Here is a 23236-nt window from a genome sequence, read left to right as displayed (position 1 = left end):
GCCTGGGGAAGCAGTGCTGCAATACATCCTTTCTGCAGGCAGCACACCCACCTAGAGGTACTGTAGGAGCAGGGAGATGGTTATTTACTGATGTTTTCCAGAGTAGCCGTTCTCCAGAGCCTGTAAAATTCTCACCCTTCAGCCCGAGGGTTTTCATGCCACAGCAGTGCTTCTTGTGCTTTGCGTCACACACAGGAGGCAAACGTCCCAGTTCATCCCAGTGGCCAGCAGGCTGGTACTGTGCCACGCTTTTGCAGAAACCTGGTTTTAAGGCTTCTCTGTAATTGCAGAAATGAGAGAGCAGCAGCATGCTGCATCCTGGGAGACGGTCCCTTTTGTCCTTGTCAGGGACATCTTTTAGCCAATTATGGACAGGAAACAAGGTTGATGGCATTTCAAGCGTTGCAAAATATCAGTTGAGTCTCCCTGGAGCAGCTGGGTGAGACATGGATTTCAGGGAAGTGTGGGATCTCGCGTGAGATGGAAGAATACCTCAGACAGCACCCGCTGAAATGCATGGTCTGCAGTGTGCTCCCCACGCCTAGGAGCTGACAGCGTTTTCTATTTTTATGCAGTCACTAAGAGACAATAAAGAAGGGAACTATTTATGGGAAAGTAATTGAACTCCAGAGGAATTGGGAGGTAAGCAGTGCTGGGGATGCTCTAATCCCCAGGGCTATACTTAACAGCAGCAAGAGATGGTTTATTGAGAAGCTGAGCTTGAGACTCCCCTCTCCCCTCCACTCCTCGCAGGCCCTTGCTCTCGCTCCCCTCTTGGAGTCAATTATAGCAAGGCACTGCAGTGAGACAGGCTCCTGCCCTGCACTGGGCCTGGGGAGGATGCCTTTGTGCTGTTCCTTGCCCTGCTCCCAAAAGCATCTAGCAGAGCCTGGGGAAGGGGACTTTGGTTTAGAAGATAAGCTGTGCAGTATTTGGTTTCAAGAGTCCACCAAATAACACAGCTAATCAATAAATGTTTCTTTAGCTCACACACCACGCTCACAGAACTTCCAAGTTTTTAGCTAGGCTGACAATCCTCAATTTCTGCTTAAATGTCTACCTAGTCTGGAGTTCCAAGTGTTTTCTAAAAGTCACACAATCTGGCCAGTGACACAAGACGATGGGCAGATACAGAAGCCCAAACAGCACTGAATCATGAAAGCGGGTACAGAAGATTAACAACGGAGAGGTTTTAAGGAACCTACACAAATAAATACAGCTCAGTTCATTTATGGCATCACTTGTTTTGAAAGCTGTGGCTGATCTCACATTTGCAAGAAAAAAAACTGTGTAGTACAGAGCCATGGTCTGTGGGCTGCATTGTAGACATAGCAGGGGCCATGGAAAATGTGAAAGTGACACAAAGAAACAATGAAAATGATTGGCACAAAGACTGCAACAAGACTCAACAGCACCACTGGCACTTAGTTTGCTTTCAGCCAAAGAGGAGGGGGAGCCTGCCACATACAAAAGCCTATTGAAAAGGTGTTTGTCCGAAGAACCAGTGCCAAGACTTAGTGAGACTGGGCTCCAGCTGACTTAAAGACCTCCAGAGAGGGGTTACTGAGATACACTTCACTGATCTACAGAAAGGAGGAGCTACGCGGGCACTTTTTAAAAAGCCACAGCCAGGGCTACTGCTCAGGTCAGACAGGGAAGTTCAGGATAAAAGGAGATTTGCTTAAAGACTTAAAGGCATCCTGGACAGTCAAAAAAGATAGTAGGAAGCAAAGTTCAGAGCAGACAAGGAAGTCAAAGGATCAAAATTAAAGAAAAAAAAGAAAACCACACAAAAAAACAGGAGAGGAAGCAGGAGTCAAAAAGGAGGTGGGTCACAAGTCAGGTCACAAGCCAGCTTATCTGAATTTCAAAGCCTCAACAAGCTTTGAAAGCAGCAGTATCCAGCTTTACTTGCTCTAGAAGAAAAAGAAAACTTCCCTCTTCGGTGCAGCTGGGCTATGCACTGCAGAGTGCTGACACACCAGTGGATCACAACGGTTAACTGCCTCTGAACCCAGAGGTGATGACGGTAATACCTTGACATCGCTGTACGAGAAAGTAACAAGAACTATGCAGAACCTAGTGAGTCCCAGGAACAACTCACACCTCTCAACTGAAAAATCCTTCTCAGAATAATTTGTAGTATCTTAGTTGCAAGTTAAATTAGCTAGATTTCATTCTCTGTATCAGAGGAAGGGCTGAGAGTTCAACTTCTTGCTTATAAAAAGCAAATGTCAGAATCAAAATGTGTTTTAGATTCATCAGTTGACATTATATACTATGGAGAGAGTGGAACAAGTACGGAACATGGTGCTCGAGTAGATGCTAGAGAGCTGAACTAGAAAAGCAGCACATCAGATATCTCCTTTCAAGTTCTATCTTTCAAAGGCTGAAAAAAAAAAAGTATTTTGTAGAAACAAGCACCTGCTGTTCAGTGCGGCAAGCTGAAGACAGAGGACAGCTTCAGGATCTTTGTGGAATGAGTTTATGCAGAAAGACAGGCCATGAACACTGGTCTCCTCCTCCTCCTGAAAACAGCAAAAAAGAATAGCCCTTTTCTTCTCCTCCTGTTTGTGCAGCTGTAGTCTTGCTGGCAAGAGTGGAAGGAGAATGAGCTTGAATCCTGAGAAAAAAAAAAGAAAACCAACAAAAAACAGTGAGTTCCTGGGAAAAGCAGCCTATCTCCTAGACTTGTGCATTAAGGCTTTTGCTTTGTTCCTACATTCGTGTTCAGACGTATCATTAGCATTCCCTGCTCACTCCTTCCTCATCCTCTTTACGTGCCAGTCACAAGCATAGGGTTTTTTTAAATAATAAATTGGGAAAAAATTCATAGTACAACTAAGAAATACAGCAGCCACATACCAACTACCACAGCACACCTCAGATGCAAGAGAGGATATTAGCTACACAGTGGACAAAGCATTTTTTTTGTAAAGTTTGGATAGAAATTGTAACTTAACTGTCAATTTTTCATTCAATTAGCTCTGTATATGCTGTTTTGGCAGCCCAGACAGCCCCTCTTTGCTAGAGGCAACAAATAAGCACCTTGTTGAAAGAACATACAGCTGTTACCCAGGAACCTACTTAGCATACTTGTTTACAAATCCAAGTTAAAAAAAAAAAAAAAAGGCAGGGTAAATTGTTTTCCTAAAGCAAGGGAAAAACAAACTCGGGGACACTTTGTGCCAGAGCTATCCAGAGATAACGAACTCCAGCAAGTCACCCCATTCTGCCCTGGTGGCATGTCCAACTGCTGAAGGGAACATTCAGCAACTGGTTTAACCAGCAAAGTACAAACCTGTGTTTTTTGAAGTTAACACCACTGGCCTTTGGTTACAAAGACACAAAAACTCAGTTTTACCATAGAAACACTTCTAGTGTCAGTATTTATTTTTACCTTAATATACATTTATACAGGCCATAATAAAAAGGCTATTACGCAACAGTTCAGTGAGTTATTACCTAGTTTCAAGAATAATGCATGCAATTACAAAGGAGAGGTAGAAACACCGTATTAAAGACCTAAAAATACAAACATTATATAAACAAACACTTTCAAATTAACTGTTGGAATTTCATACAGATAAATAAGGTAAAAAGTACATTACTCTGTCAAAGTAAAGGAAACACATGGTTATCCGAACACTGAAACAGTATTTTGATGTGTAAGCCCTGTACAACTTTGTCAAATAGTTCAGACCACTGTGTTTAAGAGGATTAAAATGATTTTGTCCTGGAGAATGGTTTATTCAAGTATTCAAGCAGTTGAGTAACAAAAAAAAGTCCCAAAAATAAAGTATAGGAACCATTTCCAGAGAAGCTGATCTGCCTAAATACTTTGCAAATCGCTGTCCTGATGGTCTCATGGGATGCTTGAAATGATAGTGCCTATAAGGCTAAATGAAGCTTCCCACCTCTCCCCCAAAATGCACACAAAATAATCCTGATTTTTCACACACGGTATGTAGATATTCTACATCAATTTATCAGCATCTCAAACCCCAACATTATTTTCTGGTTTTGCATGGTTCCTTGCAGAACCTTTCAGTTTACAGTATTTATTGTAATACTGCCCAAGAAACAAACTACAGAGAACTGTCATTACACCCCTAGAGACTGCAGGCATTAATGCACATATCGCATGCACAACAGAAGATGCAACCAAATCTATATAAAAAGCAAACAACCAGCAACTCAACATTGCTATTACTGAGAAAGTCCAGAGCAGTAGTTACTCAAGTATTAGACAAATAGGTATAAAATGGAAAGGTTCACATGAATACAAGTTTTTACAGTTTGTTTGAAAGTCTTCTAGAAGCTACATTTGAAATTCTGAAAAGAATTTTATGTACACTGAAATGAAATTCAGCCAAGTCCATTGTGCCTTCTTTCTCTAATTTTTTTTATATAGTTCTTCAAAAATGAATATACAGTTGCTTTAGTAAATTAGTGCAAAACAAAATATTTTGGAAGAAGATCATCAAATTGTATCCACATCAGCTGAAAACCCACTGGGGATTTTGCACAGGTGGAGCGCAATTTCTTCCGTTACCATCTTTCCCCTGTGTAAAAAAGCGCTTTCTCACCATCCCTTCATATGACAAGCTGAGCCATGTTTACAACATGTGAGCTCCGACACAAGCCAGCTTAGCCCCAAAAGCTTCCAACAGCACTTGCACATGGTTAGGATTTCCCAGATTCACTCTGCCACATTTTACTGACAACTTAAAAAAATTTTTCACAAACTTTTGAGGGAATCTTCTGAGGGAAATGTCTTTTTGTACCTGATGCAGAAAGATCCACTCTCTATAAACCTCATGAGGAAAAAAAACCCCAAACCCTGATCATTCAAGTTCAAAGCACACATACAAGGATCAGTTTGAAATGTGAAGAGAGATTCTTTTAAATTCTGTTGCTAGGAAGAAGAAGGAGCTGCTGGATCAGTAAGGCAAGTGTACTTTTGGAATTTCTCCTCTTTGAATATGCTGCTGTTTCTTTGGTAGTCACCACAGAAATGTAAGAATCATCTTCCACGTGGGGCAGAACAAGGACAACAATTAAGCTGTAGTGAAAAAAGTGCAGTATCACTGATGTGGTCCCTTATGTTCACACCATCTGGTCCTCGGGATATTCCTACTGCTCATATACAGCCACTGTGCTATAGCAAAGTGCAGAAAGCCTTCGCTCGATGCTAGATTTATCTGCAAACGGAGAGAGGTAAAAAACAGGTGATGACTTCAGTGTTATTTTACAATGCATTAATTCCATGTAGTTTTCAATATTTTCATTATTCAACATAAACTTACACTTGTGTACATTTTCTATATCTGCAGGGTCTTGCAGTATTTTAGTCAGTCCTTCCAGCAGCAAGGCTGCTTTGTGGTATCGATATGTAATATCTTCAGTTTGCTGAAACATCTCATCCAGAGCTGCCGACTGAACCTACAATCATTCAGGAGATTCAGTTACATAAACTGCATCAGGCAAGTAATGAAATGAAAAATTCAAAATTAATGATATAAAACTGTCATTAAGAAACTATTTTTGAGCCTTAATTTAGCTGATCTGTTTTTATAACTAAGACAACAAAACAAAGTCTAAGAAAATATAGCACCTGTGCTGTATTAACTAAGGATATTCTGCACATACAAGCAATAAAAGCACTTTTTCATCTTTTGTGTTTACATGTGTTACAAAAACACATGAATAAATATGCTTGTTCTTATACCTATGTTCTCTTGTAAAGACGACAAATTAATTGTGCATGACTACGCGATTATCAGGGTTAAGCACAATATTTGCCAGTATCTTTTGTGTGACACCTGTGTTAAAAAGACTTCCCTCTCATCAAAAAAGCTGTTAAGTTTCCTCTATGATTACTGCAGCTGCTCCGTGGCAGATAGATATTTTGTCAATTACATGAAAAGCTTCCACATTTGCTACCATCTTTGCTTTGTATGGACAGGCTGATGTTCTTCTAATTGACCTGGTAGACTGATGAAGCTACTTCTGTTGCTCCTATGCTTTAGTAAGCCTTACTGGATGAGACTTCTGCACACAGGGCTGTGTGGCTTAGGAGTTCATTTCCTAGTGTTTATGTACCAAATGTGCTGATGTAGGGGAAATGTCCCTGAGGAACAGTATCTGCCAGGAACTTTAGCCACAGTTAAGGCAGGGCAGGAAAGAGAGTGAAAGACTAACAAAAATTACGATGAACAGAATTCTGGAAACATACATTCTATTTTCTGGTTTTGTAGAAGAGGTATGTGAGAGAAGGAAACAATTCATCTCAATGTCCTATCATTTAGATAAAAGCAGTGACTTACCATTTCTACAGCACAGCTGTAAATGAGTTTCTCTGCAGTTACACTGTTGATTTCATCAATGAACCTTTGCTTGTCTGAAAAGAAACGATTCAACTTTTCTGTCAATTTCTTGCACATGCCAATACAGAATTTGTATCTCTCATTGAGGCTTTTCACAACTGGAAGAAAGGTAAGAAGAAATTAAAAAACAAAACAAAACAAAAACCAACCTAACAACATAGCCTAAGTTCAGTTTTTCCCAGCACTAGCAAAGTTAATCTGTTTAAGCTTGTGCTTTTAATGTTTATTTACTCTGCCACTTCTGTGAATTAAGTATCTATCAAGTTAATTTCCATTCCAAGTTAATAACTGCCCATTTCTTAACAGTTTTTAGCTGTACCTTTATTTACAATCAGAATTGTGCAATTGTACATATCTACAATTCTCTTGTACAGAAGAAAACAAACAAATGTTGCAACTTAAGCTTTTTGAGTCATGTATCATCAAAGAAAATTCACAAGCAACACAAATTAGATTATGTTGCATCTACCTTGCTTAACAGCAGTGGATGGGTTCAGTTTCCCCGATTTGACCTGTGCTTTGGCAAGATGCAGAGAAGATGCTAGTAACTGGGCTGCTTTCATATACAGCACCAGCTGCTCTACTTGTCTAGAAAGGGGGGGGAAAAGAAAAAAAGTAATTATGTATCAAAACACCTTTCTTGAACACATTCAAGCCATGGGCAGACACCACTTTTTAATCACAACCCTACACAGGACCCAGCAGCAGCAGCAAAGGAAGACAGATGTTTAAAATGCAACGCCACCCCTCCCTTCCCTTCACAAACACTCTGTCACGGGTTGAGAGTACATCTGCTCATCTAGTAGCTGCAGCAGCAAATACAAACTGCTTTAATGTAGACATTTTAAAAAGGAACACTTATTTGTGGGGACTAACTGTCCGAGGTCAATGTCTTACCACAAGCGACTGGGTGTACTTTTCTCACAGTGTCATTTCCTATGCCCCTGGAATTCTCAGTTGTGAAAAGCAAACACTTTGCAGGTTTTTTTTCTTGTTGGGTTTTTTTGTTGTTTTTTTTTTTCAGGAAGAAGGCAGGAAGTGGAACTGCCCTTTCCCACCACTCCAAATTCCTCATATTTCTCGTTGCTTTTGATTTTGTATTAGGGCTGATTGGTTCCACTGAAAAAAGGTCAAATTTGGATACTCCTTCCACCCCTTCCCAACCTCCACCTCAGTGCTGCTTCAGCCTGGTCAACATGAACAGATGAGGGCTCAGATCCAACAGAAGCTGGTACACCAATTTCCAAGCTTAGAAATACACTGCTGCACCTCAAGCCTGAACCCCTCACCACTTTCCCCAACTTATGTGGCAGGCCAGAAACACTGTCCTTCTATTTGTCTGCTAGCAAACGTGTGCCTATCCTTTGCTCTTTCTGATCTGTCTTCAGTTGTTAAAAACTTACTCCTATAAAAGATTCTATACAGTAAAACAATCACTCCCAACAAAAAGGGCATAGTTTGAATACATTTTGGATGTATTCAATATTCACTAATTCTCTTGATACTATTTGACCGCATACTTACCCCCATTCTTTGCTTAGCTGGCTGATCTGATCAACAACTATGCTCTCTTGGATTTGGTACAGTGATACTGCAGAAGTACACAGGTCTGGGTTTCCTCCTCGTACTGCTGTCAGATCCAGAACACATTCTGTAAATGTCAGCATCATGTTTAGATGACGCAGTGTATCTGTATGTTCTCTCTGTCAGAGGGAAAGACAACAACAATTTAATCATTAAAAGCCATAAGGCAAACAAGTACACTTAAAAACTCTTGCTAATCATTTGAGGATTTCTTGGTATGTCAATTCTATGCAGAAATCACATTGTAGTAGAGCCAGCATTAGGAACTACAGAACCAAATAGGTCCAAACAGATCAATGGATATTAACTTGTTCTCTCTTCATTAATGATTTCAAGATACTGTAGCTTATACTTAAGAGTCTTTCAACAAAGCCAAAGGAATTGGGACATGAAGTTCTATGTTTGTTGAAACCTGAGCAACTAAAGGAATCACAAGTGGGACATATTACTTGTTATTATATTATCAACAATCCAAAAGTATGCTCGGCACTTGTATGAGAAGCCAGGAGGAACATTTGGCTTTTATTACGTAACAGACTTGACACCTACAAAAGAACCGATCTAAAGCTTCATGCTTATCTGCTTCACTCTAATTTACACTTAGATCTAGAATTAATATGTGTTAAAAGGTGGCTGTTGCCAAAAGTTTACAGTTTAAAACTAAAAAACTTCAATTGGAGCTAACAACTCACTGCTTCTTGGTGACGAAAGCAGATACTACATGCAGAGTCTCTGCTCAAAACCAAAAAAGCCTTCAAAACTAATCAAACATATCTTAGCAATATTTATAATAATTTCATTAGTAATGGAGGTCTAAATACATTTTAAACTCTATCTGTGGGAAGAATACAGTGTACTGTCAAACATCCATGTTATAACGTATAGATTCAATAGGGATCCAAACACCTTCCAGCAAGATGTGAATGAGAAAACAGAACAGCAATCTGTCTTGAGAAATTTACAGTCCCAGGATAGCATTCTGGTGAAAGACCACCCCAATTTGTGTTTTTAAAGTGTCACTCCTCCACACACTTTAAAAATATAGGACACTCTTCCCACAAGTAGGATTTAATGTCATCCTCTGACTGTGAAGAAGCAGTTACAAACAATGCCCAGAGGGATATTGCTACTGTCAGCACCCACATCCAGAGACTTGGCATTAAAACAGAGGCCTCTTTGGAAGGCTCTGGTGAACAAAAGCAGTCATGTTCCTTTGGTTACCTATTCAAATACATGAAATGCCAGGAATAACTACCAAAGAGAAATTGGCCACAATTGATACAGGAATATTTTCAAGATCTTGAAAAGGAATACGTGACATAGTAAGAGGAAACTATGAAGTGCACTGAGCAGTCCTGTTTTTACCATGTCTCTGTTTTAGCAGCATTATACATTATAAAACATTAAATTATTTTTTTTATACCTCCATTAAAGTTTCCTCAGGCAATTCAGGAGCTTCAAAAGTGATAAAGCCCTCTAAGCTGGGAGGCGAAGTACCATAAGGCATGTACTTCAGACTCGGAGCTGCCTCGGCTCCCGGAGGAGAAGAACCCATATAAATACCAGGAGGAGAGCCCATATATACACGGCCACTAGTAGAGCAGAGAGACCCTCCAGAACTGTTTGATCCAACTACAAGAAAAATAACACACACATTCAGTCTAATAGGTTGTTCCATCTCGCAGCGCTGGAGCTGCGGATGATAGCAAATGACAAATCAGTAGTCATCACAGATTCACTCTTGGGAGGCTCTCCTCATTGTTCCTTGCATCACTCTGTAGAGAATGCAAAGGCTACACCGTAATTAACAGTGACTATTCATAACGCAGATTCTGGGAAATGGCTGACAAGGATTCCAAGGCAGAGAGTCCAACAGTACAGACCAAAGGTTGTGCTATAGTTCACAAAAGCACACTGCTGCAGACTCCTGCTCATCCTGAGCAGATGGAGGCCTTTACCTTGAGATCTTTGATACTTGGCAACATAGCTGACACATGCCGAAATGCAGTCAGCTCCCACCCCTTGTGTATTGTTTCTGGTATGATGCACAGCAGCAGGCAAAAATGCAGAATCAGAAATCTAACTTTTCCTCTCCACCTTTGTCACATATCTATTATACTCCCTGTGTTGGAGTAAAGCTGTGTACACAGGAGGTTACGCACCGCTGTATTGTAAATCCAAGCCTCTGGCCCACTCTCTTTAGGAGAGAAAAGGCAGAAGCCAGCTGATACTAATCTCTACTTTACAGAGCACTTTTACTGTACAGCCTAGAAGACCTACTGTGCAAGGCAATAATCAGGTTACTGGCCCAAGAAGTGAGCAAGCCTAAATACTGTGTTTGAGAACAGTCTACAGTTGTCAAGAAAGTCTTACCTGAGGTGGTTCTTGTTCTGAGGACCATATGGGTGCAGGTAGGAGGGGTGGCACTGCTTGGAGGGGACCCAACAGTAAACATGACAGCCCGAGAACTTGCCCCGCTTCCCATGGAAGGAGGTGCCATTGCAATTCCATAGGCCCCTGCTGGAGCTGGAAGAGAAAATTTCAGCAAGCTAGTCCCTATTACATATAATCATACCAGTACGTAATTATATACAGCAAATTGGAGCACTACAAAACAACATGCTTTGATGTAGATCCACGACTTGGACTAGTTAGAAGTTCTGCCGGCAAATAAAACAAGCTGAGTGGACACAAAAAGAGTCAAGATGCAGTCTACATGTATCTTTTTACTTTCAGTCTCTCTCCGTTCTACTCTCACCCAGAAAAGAGCAACAGAGGCTCTCTTTAAGAGCCTGAGGAAATCACCAGTCCTGCAGCAAAAGATACAACAGAAAAATTCTAAAGGCAGACCGTGAGAGGTCTGGAGACTAAAGACTAGCCCTGTCTGCAGAACTCCTTCCATCTGCTCAAAAATGAGGGGAGAACTTCTGGTGGCCACTTGTGGGAAGGGACAAGGTAGGGGAGAGAGGAGGAAAAAAAATGACCCAGAATTACATAAACTGGCTTTCATATGAAAACAAGGTGGAATTAGGAAATAAAACACCCACAAATGTTGTATTAAAAATAATAATAAAACCAAACCAAAAAACCCCAAACCCCTCTAGCCAGTATAGGCAGTTGAGATATTTCTGTGTTTAGAACAGAAATAGATATTTTCCTGTCTTGGTTATTTTTAAAGCTATGCTAAAGAAATGGAGCATCTCCCCTTAAAGATTAAAAAAGCCTTCTGTACTGAGGCTAAAAATTGTCAGAACCAATTATCAAAGTTGGAAGCAGAGCTGTATCTAGTTGGCACTCCATAAAAATCTAGCACATAAAGACAGCTTGGATGTATCAATCTGTTCCTTACCTGTATCCATTGGTCGCTCTGTATTGAGGCTGTCTGTACTGCCTTGGTATAACTGGCCACCAAGGGTAGTCTTTACCTGTTGATCTGATAGCTTCCCAGTACTAACAGACCTAGACAGAAAAACATATGAATTCACAACAAAGATCTTCAGTAAGATCTTCCTATCTACCTTGCAACTAAGGATGACTTCCAGATTCTTGGTATTTATTACAGAGAATTCTTCAACAAAAGTACAGAAAGTCTTGAAATCTCGCTGTTCCTCGTGGACCTACTGAAATAGAACTAACCATAAAAATAAAGAGATCTTTTTCTCTTAAAAATTCATATTGCAAATTTTGTCATATAGATTTTAAAGCAAAACCTGAATAGGCTTCACAGAAGCAATGAAATTCTGTATTCAGATAATCAAAACAAAAGGGAACTTAGACAGCAACACAAAGCACTCCAGGAAGTCCATGCTATATTTATACACAGCACAAAATGTTTCTGTTGTATATACCAAACCTCAGCATCTCCTCACAGCTCACTTCTTGCATGCTCTTTCCCTCCAAGTTGCTGTGTACAATGCACATTCTTCTGCCAAGTTACCTACCCAGCTTTACAGGTTATAAATACTACAATGCCTACCTGCCAAACGTAGTTTTACTGTGCTGTTCTCCTCCCTGCTTTTCACCTCCTTGGGTCAAGTGGAAGTGTGTGAAATCCCTTGGGTCAATGATGTCTTTAGGCTGCAACGGGGTATCTGCTGAGCCCTGGCGATTAGCCAGGGCCAGCAAGTTTGAGGACGCTTGAGTTTTAGGTATTTTGAAAGGAGCTGTTGCCTTTAAGAATCAAGACCAAGAACACAAAAACCCAAAGTTAGAATCCCAAAATATTCTTGGGAATAGTTTCAGGCAGTGTATTACCACTTCACATTTTACCGACAGTGGCAAACTTAACAAACCTTAGTAGGAGAGCCAATGATTGTTGGTAATGGAGTTTTGAACAGCCAGTCTGAACTCCTAGGTGACGATCCCATATGTTTAGTAGGTGATGTTCCCAGGCTACCTGGCCTACTTGGTTGTGGAGAATGACTGTATCCATACCCAGCATAGGATGGGCATACTGGGTCTGAATGCTGCTTTCTGAGCTTCTGCTTGTTTTGGTAAATATCTGTGAGAGTAGGAGCACTCTGCAACCTCGCTCCCATCAAAAGTGACTGCGGAGACTGAGATGGTGGTATTGGAGAACCTGTGGGGATGAAAAACAATGAAGAAAAATTCTACTTGCAGTGCTTGGAAAATGTATCAATGAAGCCCAAAATGTCGGAGATCAACATTAAACTGAAAGGAGATGGGACTGCAAATATCATGAGATACGTTTGATTATCAACTCACTAGAGGGCAAGGAAAATGGATTTAGCCTGTTGGATATTTGGATTAAAGCTACATTACACTGATGAGATGTTCAAGCTGCCAAATAGGCAAGACTTCAGGGTGACAGCTGTCCTGGCAGCTGCAGTACCTCTGGCAACCTGCATCAAGACAAATAAAGTGGTTGGATTCAGCAGGAATGGCATAACCAATACCAAAATTTCAAGTGCAGCCACCAAGACTCTAGGCTGAATAGAGGTTCTCAAGTACTGGAATTATATTCTTGCAAACAAGTGTGTGAATGCGGCATTGCATGTTAATGACTTGTTTTGTACGTAATGACTTCATTTGCAGACACAAAAGGCAGCTCATCTCACAGTTCCTGCAAGAAAACTAGGTACTAAAGAGAACCAAATTGTTCAGATGGAACAGTTTGGGATCATTACTTTGGGCAGTCATTTACTTTGTAGTCTGTCAGACTGAATCTTTTTCAAAAGCTTACTATGTACAAAGGAAGTCCACACTTAAGTGCAAGTGCAAAGTTTCTCCTAAAGCAAATGGAAATGGAAGAGCTATAAGCAGTCATTGAAACAGGGCTTTGGGGAAATACATCTTAGGAACACCTCACCTACTCAGAGGTGCCCTTCCTCTTTAAAAATAAGGAACCTGAAATTTGATGAAATGGTCTCTTCCTTGTGATATTTATATGTCTCATGATGAGGAACTGTGCAAAGTTACAAACAGTACATAAGACTTCAGCTTTATAGCCACAGCTGTAAACGCAAAGAACTGACACTGCAGTGACAATTTCACTCACTTTTTTTTAAAAAAGGAAAAAGAAAAAAAAAAAGGCAAAACTGAAAATGCCCATACTAACTAGATAAGATTTTTAAGAGCTGGCCAAGGCAATCTTCTGAGATAGGCTCCATTTCATAAATGTATGCTCAGAAAAATATCACAAACTTCTTGCAGTTTGCTCAATAAAGTGGCCAGCTCTTAAGACACACCTTTCAACCTTCTTAAGCCTATGCTTTTGCTAATTAGATTTTGAATATGAGCTACTTCATCTTGATTTCATTCCACTCCATTAAACAGTATGTTTTAGAATAGCCTTTCTGCCTCCAGCTCCAGCAGAGGATCAAGTCTATTTCTCATTAACTTCCCAGCCAAGAATTTGCTTCTTTGAAATCTCTCTGCTTGTCTCATAGCATTGAAAGTCCTCACCTGTCGTTTCAGAAACCAGTCTTAAAGCTCACTGGTTACTGTTCTAGTGTCACTGCCACCACAGGGAAGGCTTCTGAATTAGAAGTTTGTCCTCTGCTGCCACTGGCAGCAAGAGCAACTCAATTAGTTCAGAAGCTACGTTATGACAGACATCTTCAGTCCTTAGAAAAACTCAGTACAGATGACCTCACTTCACCCAGAAGCAAAAAACAGCTTCCCATACCCATTTAAATGCTGAGAAAGAGACTTGCTGCAATTTGTGGTATTCTACAAATAGAAATACCACTGCATTCATTTGAAATTAAGAAATAAAGTCAAGTAGAAAAAAGAATGCAGGAAACGGATTTAGAAGTGAGACATTAAAAACCCTTACAGCCATAAAAACAGTGCTGTGATACGTTACAAGTACAAGTCAGTTTGACACTGGCAAAAGGCACTAAAACAAGAGCCCCCAACAAGATGCAACAAGAAAAGCATACACACTGTTTTGTATTCTCTTTATGTGCATCCCCCCTTTTTTTCTTTAGAGAAGAGTTTTTCAAATCTGGGGATTCACTCATTCATTGTCTTTTGCTGAGACTGCCAATGGCATAGCAATTATTAAGGCAATTTTTGAGACACATCATAGAACTTATTTCATATGGATGAAACCATTCCCAGATATTTGAAATATGGCTACTTAGAAAGTCAAAATAAAGAGTATAACTACTAACTAGTATTTCAGATAAAGAAAAAAATGCACCCAAAACGTGTACAGAGCAAAAGAATGTGCTGCTGAATTGCATAGTCTTATGCCCAGTCCTTTTGGCATTACAGTGCAATTCCATCTTTAACAGTCTTAGAACACCCTCAAGTCCTATTTCTCCCTGATCTTTTTCTGTTGGCATGCTGTAATAATTTATGACTTGCAAAGCTTACTGAATGCTTAGCAAGACTAACATCAGATCCCAGTCAATTTCCTAAGGCAATGACGAAAACATGTTGCACACTGTACACTGGCAGTTCTTCCTCCCTTTTCTGAGGACTGGCATGACAGACCTGGTCTATCAAAACCAGATTCCAAGAAGCGTGTTACAACCACTCATTATAATCCATCCACTTCCATCCCTGTTTAAAGACAGACATTATCAGAGTTGCTTTTTCACCTTGAGAAAAAGAAACTTCAGTCACTCTCTTCCTGTGTAGGGAATTAGTTATGGGGAAAGGTGTCTTGATACAGCCGCAATTGTGCTAAATTTCTACAGAAACTCAGTGCACCACTTACCCAGTGTCTCCTATTAACTCACGCTAATGTAGCACTGGCTTGCCACCCCCTTCACAAAATGCTGTACAAGCTCTATCAAAATATTACTGGTGGCATTGTCCAAAGTCACTCACCTGAGAAGTTTCTACTCCTTGATTCGTGTCCTTGAAGTTGTCCACAACAACAGTGTCCAAGCTGCTCGGGTATGGTTCCAACTATGCAAACAAAATCAAAATGTGAATTTATACTTCACCTATAAATGAAGGTAAAGCAAAATAAAACCTAGTTAGTTTACTTTTGTTGGTCATTTAACAGAAATTATTTCTGCAAATGTGACCTAGTTGGGCAGAGTTTGGTTTAAGAAAATTTCAGGGAAGAATTCGTGTTCTGAATTACTGTTCCAGATAAACCTTCACTAATGGCTAAGAATTTACAAGCTTACCTAGTGGTGAAGGAGAATATGGTCTAGAAGATCCTGTGGACAGCCTGCGCCCAACACCCTGTGCAGTGTCAGCTGGTACTGGAGAACAGGAGCCCATCTTCATGAAGCCCATTGGGCTAGTATTTGAGCGTCTCACAACTCCAGCTCTAACAAGGTGAAAAGAATGGTTACACACATGATAGTAACTGTGGATCCTGTGGATAAGGAGATAAGAATCCCCTAAGAAGTATAATGATCTGTCAAAGAAAATACCAATATTTAAAGAGAAAGCTATGATGTTGAAACTTATTAAGCCAATAACTTAAGCTAAGCTTCCCATACTGAAAACAAGCAATATTTAATTCCCTTTGTTCACAGTGACTTTTTAACTTTCAGTGCCATGATAGTCTGTTAACTGGAGAAATTTAAAACAAGATATCCCTTAGTACATGGATTCCTAATCTTCAAACAACTTGATCACCCAATTTTTAATTTGACAATCAAGTGAAATGTATTGCTACAAAGGCCCATTTTTATGTCAGCACAGATTATGACAAAGTTTCCATATTGGTTCTGATATACAGGTCAGATAACTGAAAACTGATTATTTAAGAGAAAGGCACTTCCCCAAGTGTAGCAACTACTACAAAATCAAGAGATCCTGAAAAAATGCAAGGAACCATGGGTTTTGTTTTTGTAAAGATCTCCAGAGTTCCAAGTAGTCTGTTTCTGAGTCTTTGACCTTCACCATCCTGACCCCGTAGACCACAGAGCACAGAATAAATCTGGCACACTAGAGCTTTGTAGTAAGACAAGCTGGTTAATTAGCATGCCAGAAATTGTTTCCTTGATATTCTACAGAACAATGCATTCATCTCATCACTACATGTGTGAAAACAAAACATAACTTATTACTGACTTTCTAGTTTATGATGTAATGTCGAATAATACACAAAGAAGACTAAAAAAGCAAGACTTCATCTTTTCACCTTCTTGGATTTCATTTGAGTGAAAGAACAAGCTTGTTCTGTTTTTGTAAAAAATTTCAAGTACCCATCCAACAATCTTGAGATTGTGGAGGACTATTACTTGTTATCATTAAAATGTCTCTTTAGTATGTTTTTGTGCAGAAAAAAAAAATTACATCAGCAAGAAACCACGGACATCTGTCAGGGTACAAGCACAAACTAGAACCAAGAAAAAGGAGTTAAAAAAAACCCTCACCTTGGTGATCCGTGGGGGTTTGACACAGGGCTGGCAGTAGAGGAGAGGTTCTGTTCTATGCGCTGATAATTACGTAGCTGAGTGGGAACCGGGATAGGTGCCGTTTCGCTGCGGGGGGATACTGAAGGCTGACAATGCCTGAAGTTGGAAGGTATGAAGACAGGAGATGAATAGAGGTAGACAGGTCTCTCTCTGAATTGTACCATTGTTGAATTTTCAATGAAATATAGGAAAGAGGCAAATAAGCTGCTTCTGCCCTCCCTGCATACAGTACAATCTTAGCTTGTCCAAATCTAGTTCTAACACTTAACAGAGGAAGATCAGGAACTGTTCGTTACTAACTACCTTTCTTATACTGGCTAGTATCAGATCGAGCTGAGAGTGCAGTACTAGCTGAAGCGTGTCGTCACACTTCACAGTGATCTACAGATCCCTCTGACTTCCTGCCAATCAGCCCGCTCTGTTTACCACGCTTCAAAATAGCGTTCTAGGAAAACCCACTGTGCTAAGAACAGGAAGTTCAGCAGCAGGGCTGGAATGTGTACAAAAGCCATTAAAGCACAGTCAGAGATATCCCAAGAGACACCGTGAACTTGCAAAAGGAAAACATGTTATGTAACCAACCCCTGACAAAATGACCAAAACCACACACCTGAACATTAATCCACAGGCTCAAACTACAGATTAGCATTACCCAAGTTCAAGTGAAGTGTCAGTGACCCGGCTTACCTCAGTGTGTTATCTGGTGAGGGAATCAAACCACTGCAACGTAATCAGTTACCAACGCTTTTAAAGGAAGACAGAATTCAATGGAAAGAATTTCAAACAAATGGGCTTTTTGGAAGATAATCAGTTTAGTATCTGGTCCTTTATTGACCACCTCTTCAGAGAAAGATTAGAAATTCTTAGAGGAAATGTAAAAAAGTTCTACCACTAGCTCTAGAAAACAAGCAGTTACAGCACTCACTGCACAGCTACAGCTGGGTTTCTGACTGTATTTGTCCTATTCTCTTTGCTACCTCTGAGTATAAAATACTACTTCCTAATATGCATAGAACTTTCTTAGCAAAAGAAAAGAAGTTTGTCCATTTATTGCCACCCAGTTTCTAGATAATACAGAGTAATTTGGAAGTCAGTTGTGAGCACACAGTCAACAGAAGGCCTGAAAGCTTCCACGCAAGGAGAAGGTCTCACAAGTGGAAACCACACAAAGGCAGTGGGCAGCCTGCTACAACTAACACCGCATGCTGAGGTAGCACAGGGAGGCTTCCCTAGGTCCAACCTCCAGGCGATGGGAAGCGGATTTAAACTGTGGCAATGACACTGAGGAGGCCATGAAGGCACTTCAACTTTTAAAGTACTGGGCATGGAAAATGCCCTCCCCTGCTCTCACACAGCCTTGCAGGTATACCCAAACAAGCCCTGTGAGCCATGAGCTAATTGGAGACAGCAACGCTGTGGTAACACAGTGGAGAGGCATGGTACAGTACTTGGCCTTCCATCAGGGCTGCCCAGCTCAGGCCCAAAGCTAAGGTCTCATTAGGCATCCTCAAGTCTGATGTGGTTTGTTACTCGTTAGAGAAGACGCAATACAGATGTGTGCAGAGTTGCATGCAAATCTTGTTTCTCTGAGATTCAGAGAATAAAATTAGAAATTAATCACAGGAGAGTGAACTCTTTCGACCTATTCTGCCTATTCTGGCTGGAGTCTGAGAAGTGTTACAGCTTCTTCTGCCTGACATAAAGCAGCATAACTATGGGTACAATTCATTCGGTTTGATCAGCTAATTGGAAAAACTCACTGTTTCATAGGGCATAACCTTTTGTAAATAAAAAATAAAAGTCACAAACTATGAAAGAACATTTCTGAGGAAATAAAAAAAAAAAAACAACCAAAAACCAAAAGCAGCATCTTGTAGAGTATCAGACACACACTGCTTCCTTCAGACCATGCCCCAAGCAGCCAGTTAGTTACCAAATTTACTCAATCAATAATAAAATCAAACTATTATAGTACAAACACCAAAAGTGTGAACAGTAGAGACCTGTTTCTAATCACACCACCGTTTAGCTCTTAACTTAGTAATGTACAGATAACATAACTGGTGTATTTTCATAAAACCTGTACTCTAAAAACTATGACACCTGACACAATTTAAAATAGGACATTACAATGTATTTATAATACCTTGTACACAGCCAATCCAGACCAAATGTATCTTTACAGACAACCATCCCCATTATCTGCCCTTAAACATAAAAGGTAAGACTAAAGCTGTATTGATAGCCCTTGTCAGCAGATTTCACAAACTGCACAAAGATCAGCACAAAGTAGCAAACTTTTCTTGTGACAAGCATTTCTAAACAAATAATGCTGACTTGCAGCCCTGTAGTATTAGCATAAGCCAAAAATACACCTAACATAATAGCTTTATTCCCCATTTAGCCACTCATCCTCTTTCTGTCTGTACTGAAAACATTATGAAATTCATTACTTGGTCAAATGACAAATCTGTTTAGATTATTACATGACTAGTTAAACAGCATGATTAAGCTTTACATTTTCCAATATAATCCAGGAAAGATTTCAGGCACCACTGATGAATATCAGTTCTATTTCAAACTAGCAGAAACCTAGCCTACAACCATGTGGAAGAAAGGACTTAACAGTCCTGCTGATGGAAAAGCTGCACTACATGTTTACCACTTTCATGTGGCTTCTTTGGTATCCTGTGAGAGACAAACACGAAATTCACAGTAATCACTTGCACAGAAGCCACACCCAGTTACCAGACACAAGACAATCCAGCCACGAGACACATATCCATAGCAGTCTGGGCTTTTTAAGTTCCTCTTCTCTCACAACTACTTAAAATGTATACTGCATTCAACATCTTGACTCACTAAATGAAGACTGTGCTGTGCTTCACAACACCAAAAAGGACAAGTCAATTAAGTTTCTGCTTTCAACCAGTTCAAAATTTAAACAGACAAAAGAATGCTATCTTTCCTTAAGGAAATCTTTTGGGGATGCATCAGAGCCAGAAGTTAGCTACACAACTGTCAACCATTAAAATGGATTAAGTGTCAAGAGCCTGGAAAAAAACAGATCTAGCTTCTATTTCAGTTCAGTTTCTAGTAGCCATCCACAATTAAAAAAAACCAACAAAAAAACCTAACAAAACCAACAGATAGTAGCAGAGAACCTTTTTTAAAAAGAGGAAATACTAAGCCTAGATCACACACCTGTTAGCTGTACCAGAAACAGTACTTCGAGAAGAGGCTGAGGATGGTTTCTGTACGGTTCCTGAGCTTCCAGAAATAGTTAATGGCGACTGCCTGTGAAAACAAAAACCACTGTCAAAGGACAGGTCTTCAGAGAAGCTATCTACTTTGCAGCAAAACTTTCCAAATTCAAGCTGTTTACATATTCATATTAAATTCACCTTGGCATACTAATCTTTAAGAAAGTCCACACAACTATGTAGACCCATCACTACCAAAACCCCAGCAACCCCTTCTACAGCTGCAGTATCAATTTTAGAACACGAGACTTCTGTTGGATAAAGCTCAGCACACCTACCCTCCACACATCAAGAACTCGCTTGAAGCCCGCCTGCCAGCTGCTCCCAATGGCATATCATCTAAAGTAAGCAGAAGAACACATTGAAAACCCACATCATGAAGCAGAATCTTTTTAAAAAAAAAAAATCTCCAATATTACTGTTGTAGAAATAACCACTTCTGACAAACTTCCGTGAACATATAAAAGTTTTCCACAAACTGTTTTTTTGTATGAAAATACCTTAAATGTGACCACCAACAAATATGTAACCGGGGAAGGCAGTTCTTTAACAAGTTTTTTTGTTGTTTGTAGAGGTTTTTTTGCTATACTAGTTATAATAATTTTGAAATAAAATGCATTGTTTAAGAGTACAAGCTATCAGCATTGGAAAATTTATAATAACAAATGACAGAAACCCTTCAGAGATCATGGCACTCATTTAGTCAAATATTTAACACAAGTTGGTGGCACTGTATAGAAATCAGCTGACTAGCTTCTTAGTGGCAATTCAGGTTTGGACGATGTTGTAAAATGGCCATGTGCTACATCCAAGTCTTTCTGTTGTATAAGCCCAGTCTGCTGCCTTACCTTCAATATTAAACATTTTTTATGTTTTCACTTGCACTTGTTTAATATCTACAGCTCTACAGCATGGACTATAAATGTTCAGTTAGTCTGGAGGTAACAACGTGCCCGCCTCCACTAAGAGAATCCTTGGGCCTCTTATCAGCAGTTGTTTACAACTGACTTTTCTTCTACTGCCAAACCCCAATATTTTCCATGACTTTAAATGACCTTGGTATCTTTGGTGTATCTGGCTACTCAATGGAAGATGAAAATGTCCCAGATGGACATGCAGCTCTACCAGCCTCCCTTCAAAGAGTAATCAAACTACAGAAATGAGTTCCAATGTGAACTGAGACACATTTAGAGAAAAGAGAGCCAAAGAATAACAGGACATAAAAGTATGTTACAAGTGGAAGTTGTTTTAAAATGTAAAAATAAGGAAGGTTCTCACATGAGTGGTCTGAAGAGATATTGTGTGGGACAAGAACAAAGTCATCTGTGTCACAAGAGGAGTTCTTGCTACTGGTACTGGCAGAGTCTTTAGAGACTTGAAGATAGTTAGGAGGACCCAATGGAGGGGAAGACAAATTTTCTTCTTGAATGTGCTGCATGTCTGGCAGAGACTGGAGGAGGGGAGTGGAAAAAAAAAGTAAAAAAACCTCACTGTAAATCCAGTAATTCAGAATGTAGAATTGCTCTTTTAACTATGAAGCTTCTAAAGTAAGAATCATCACTAGCTTTGACCAAAAAAAAAAAAAAAAAAAGATAAACAAAAAGTCCCAAAATTTAAGTATTTAGAAATAGAAAATGTATTTGAATTTGGAAGTTTCAAATACTGGATAACCCTGTAGTGTCAGTTTAGACAGTTCTATACTAAACAGGCTGTGAATTTAAACGACTGCAATTTATTCAATCACTCCCGATACAGATGCACCTCTAAAATTGAAGTCACCAGTTCATATAAGGGGCCTTAGCCAAAAAGGCCAATTCAAAAATTAACTGTAACATTCATTATGTTGCAAACCATATTAGCATATCTAAAGATTTACTACTCTAGTATTTGATATGTATACGTATTTTTTTTCTTTAACAAACAAGAACAAAAAAACCCACAAAGTACAACACAAGGAGCAAGAGAGAACCAAAATGTTAATGCTATTCTTCTAGCAAAAGACAGGGGTATTCCTTGCTCTGTGCTCTTAAACACAACAGTTTACACTGTTCAAGAATTGAAAGATCTAAAATTCAATAACTCTTGGCTAAATGTTACAGAAAATATTTTCCAGAGATTGTTCTGTAAAACAGAGAACTTACTGGAGGAGAAGCAAAACGGCATGAAGGAGAGCTACCACAGGAACTGCCAGAGACTGAGCCTGCATATGTGGGCACTGGTACAGGACAAGCTACAATAAGAAAACCCAGGGTGTGGGGGGGAAAGGGACTAAGATTTTGAAAGGCTGAATTTCAAACTCATTTCCTCACTGCTTTTCATTCACAAACACTTACACAACTTACAAGCACAGCACATCCTCAAACACACAAGGGTATTTAAGTTCAGTTGAAATGTCAAAAGGAACTAGTAAGTATCACATTTCAGTCTAGCATAATACAAAAAAGGATTCCACACGTACCCTCACAATAGAGCACAACAAGTCATCAGACTCAGGAAAATATCTCATAAACACTTAGTGTGATATTTGGCAGATCTTTCTCCCTTCCAGCCCCCAACATTCATCATTTACACAAATAAGTGGAAAAACAAAACTACTTACACTTTTTGACTGTTGAAATCTGATCCAGGAAAGGGTGGTTGAAAAATGCTTCTGTAGAACAAGAAACAACCACCATTGTGAGTAAATGTACAAATGACATAGAATTTACAGGCTATATTGCAGAGGGTGATAAATGGTTGCCTTCCCAGAATCAATATTTCAGAGACAGAGGGTGAAGAGCTTATAAAAGATTGAAGCCTTCTATGTTATATGTTGCTACAGTATTTGGAAAGGAAACAAAAATCAATTGAATAACTTCAAACAACAGCCAGCAAGGCAAATCAGACTGAATTACTGGAGGACATTTTATGACTGCACTTAAGGATCACATACACAAGGACCCTTCCTATAGTCCTCATGAAATTATATTCTCTATGTTCAGTATGGTACTAAGTTTTAATTTGCTCTTCAAAGTGATGAGCATCTCTCACATCAAACACTGGAAGTATTTTCACTTCTGCCTTTCCCAAGGACTGACGCTTATTTCTGAGCCCATTAATGCTACTCCTTAGGTGGCCAAAAATCACAACAGAGCAGCAGCCATTC

The 23236-nt window shown here is 39.7% G+C and overlaps 1 protein-coding gene across 1 annotated transcript in view; it reads right to left on the bottom strand.

Moving 5' to 3' along the window:
- Positions 1-3358: 3358 nt before the first annotated feature.
- The window catches only part of ULK2 (unc-51 like autophagy activating kinase 2), a 40879-nt gene continuing 21001 nt past the window's right edge, over positions 3359-23236 (bottom strand). The window contains exons 11-28 of the mRNA XM_075032867.1: positions 22691-22741; positions 22233-22321; positions 21370-21541; positions 20370-20430; positions 20033-20125; positions 16787-16924; positions 15584-15729; positions 15276-15356; positions 12266-12552; positions 11950-12143; positions 11323-11432; positions 10347-10499; positions 9397-9605; positions 7914-8092; positions 6859-6977; positions 6330-6487; positions 5310-5445; positions 3359-5204 (exon numbers count right to left, since the gene is read on the bottom strand). Of these exons, the coding sequence (XP_074888968.1) occupies positions 5137-5204; positions 5310-5445; positions 6330-6487; positions 6859-6977; positions 7914-8092; positions 9397-9605; positions 10347-10499; positions 11323-11432; positions 11950-12143; positions 12266-12552; positions 15276-15356; positions 15584-15729; positions 16787-16924; positions 20033-20125; positions 20370-20430; positions 21370-21541; positions 22233-22321; positions 22691-22741 (2444 nt within the window). The 3' untranslated portion in view covers positions 3359-5136. The remainder of the gene's footprint in view (positions 5205-5309; positions 5446-6329; positions 6488-6858; positions 6978-7913; positions 8093-9396; positions 9606-10346; positions 10500-11322; positions 11433-11949; positions 12144-12265; positions 12553-15275; positions 15357-15583; positions 15730-16786; positions 16925-20032; positions 20126-20369; positions 20431-21369; positions 21542-22232; positions 22322-22690; positions 22742-23236) is intronic.

Source organism: Buteo buteo, chromosome 7, assembly GCF_964188355.1.
Source record: "Buteo buteo chromosome 7, bButBut1.hap1.1, whole genome shotgun sequence".
In the NCBI taxonomy this organism is placed as follows: domain Eukaryota; kingdom Metazoa; phylum Chordata; class Aves; order Accipitriformes; family Accipitridae; genus Buteo; species Buteo buteo.
Note: the sequence above shows the minus strand (reverse complement) of the source record. Positions and strands in the feature narration are given on the sequence as shown.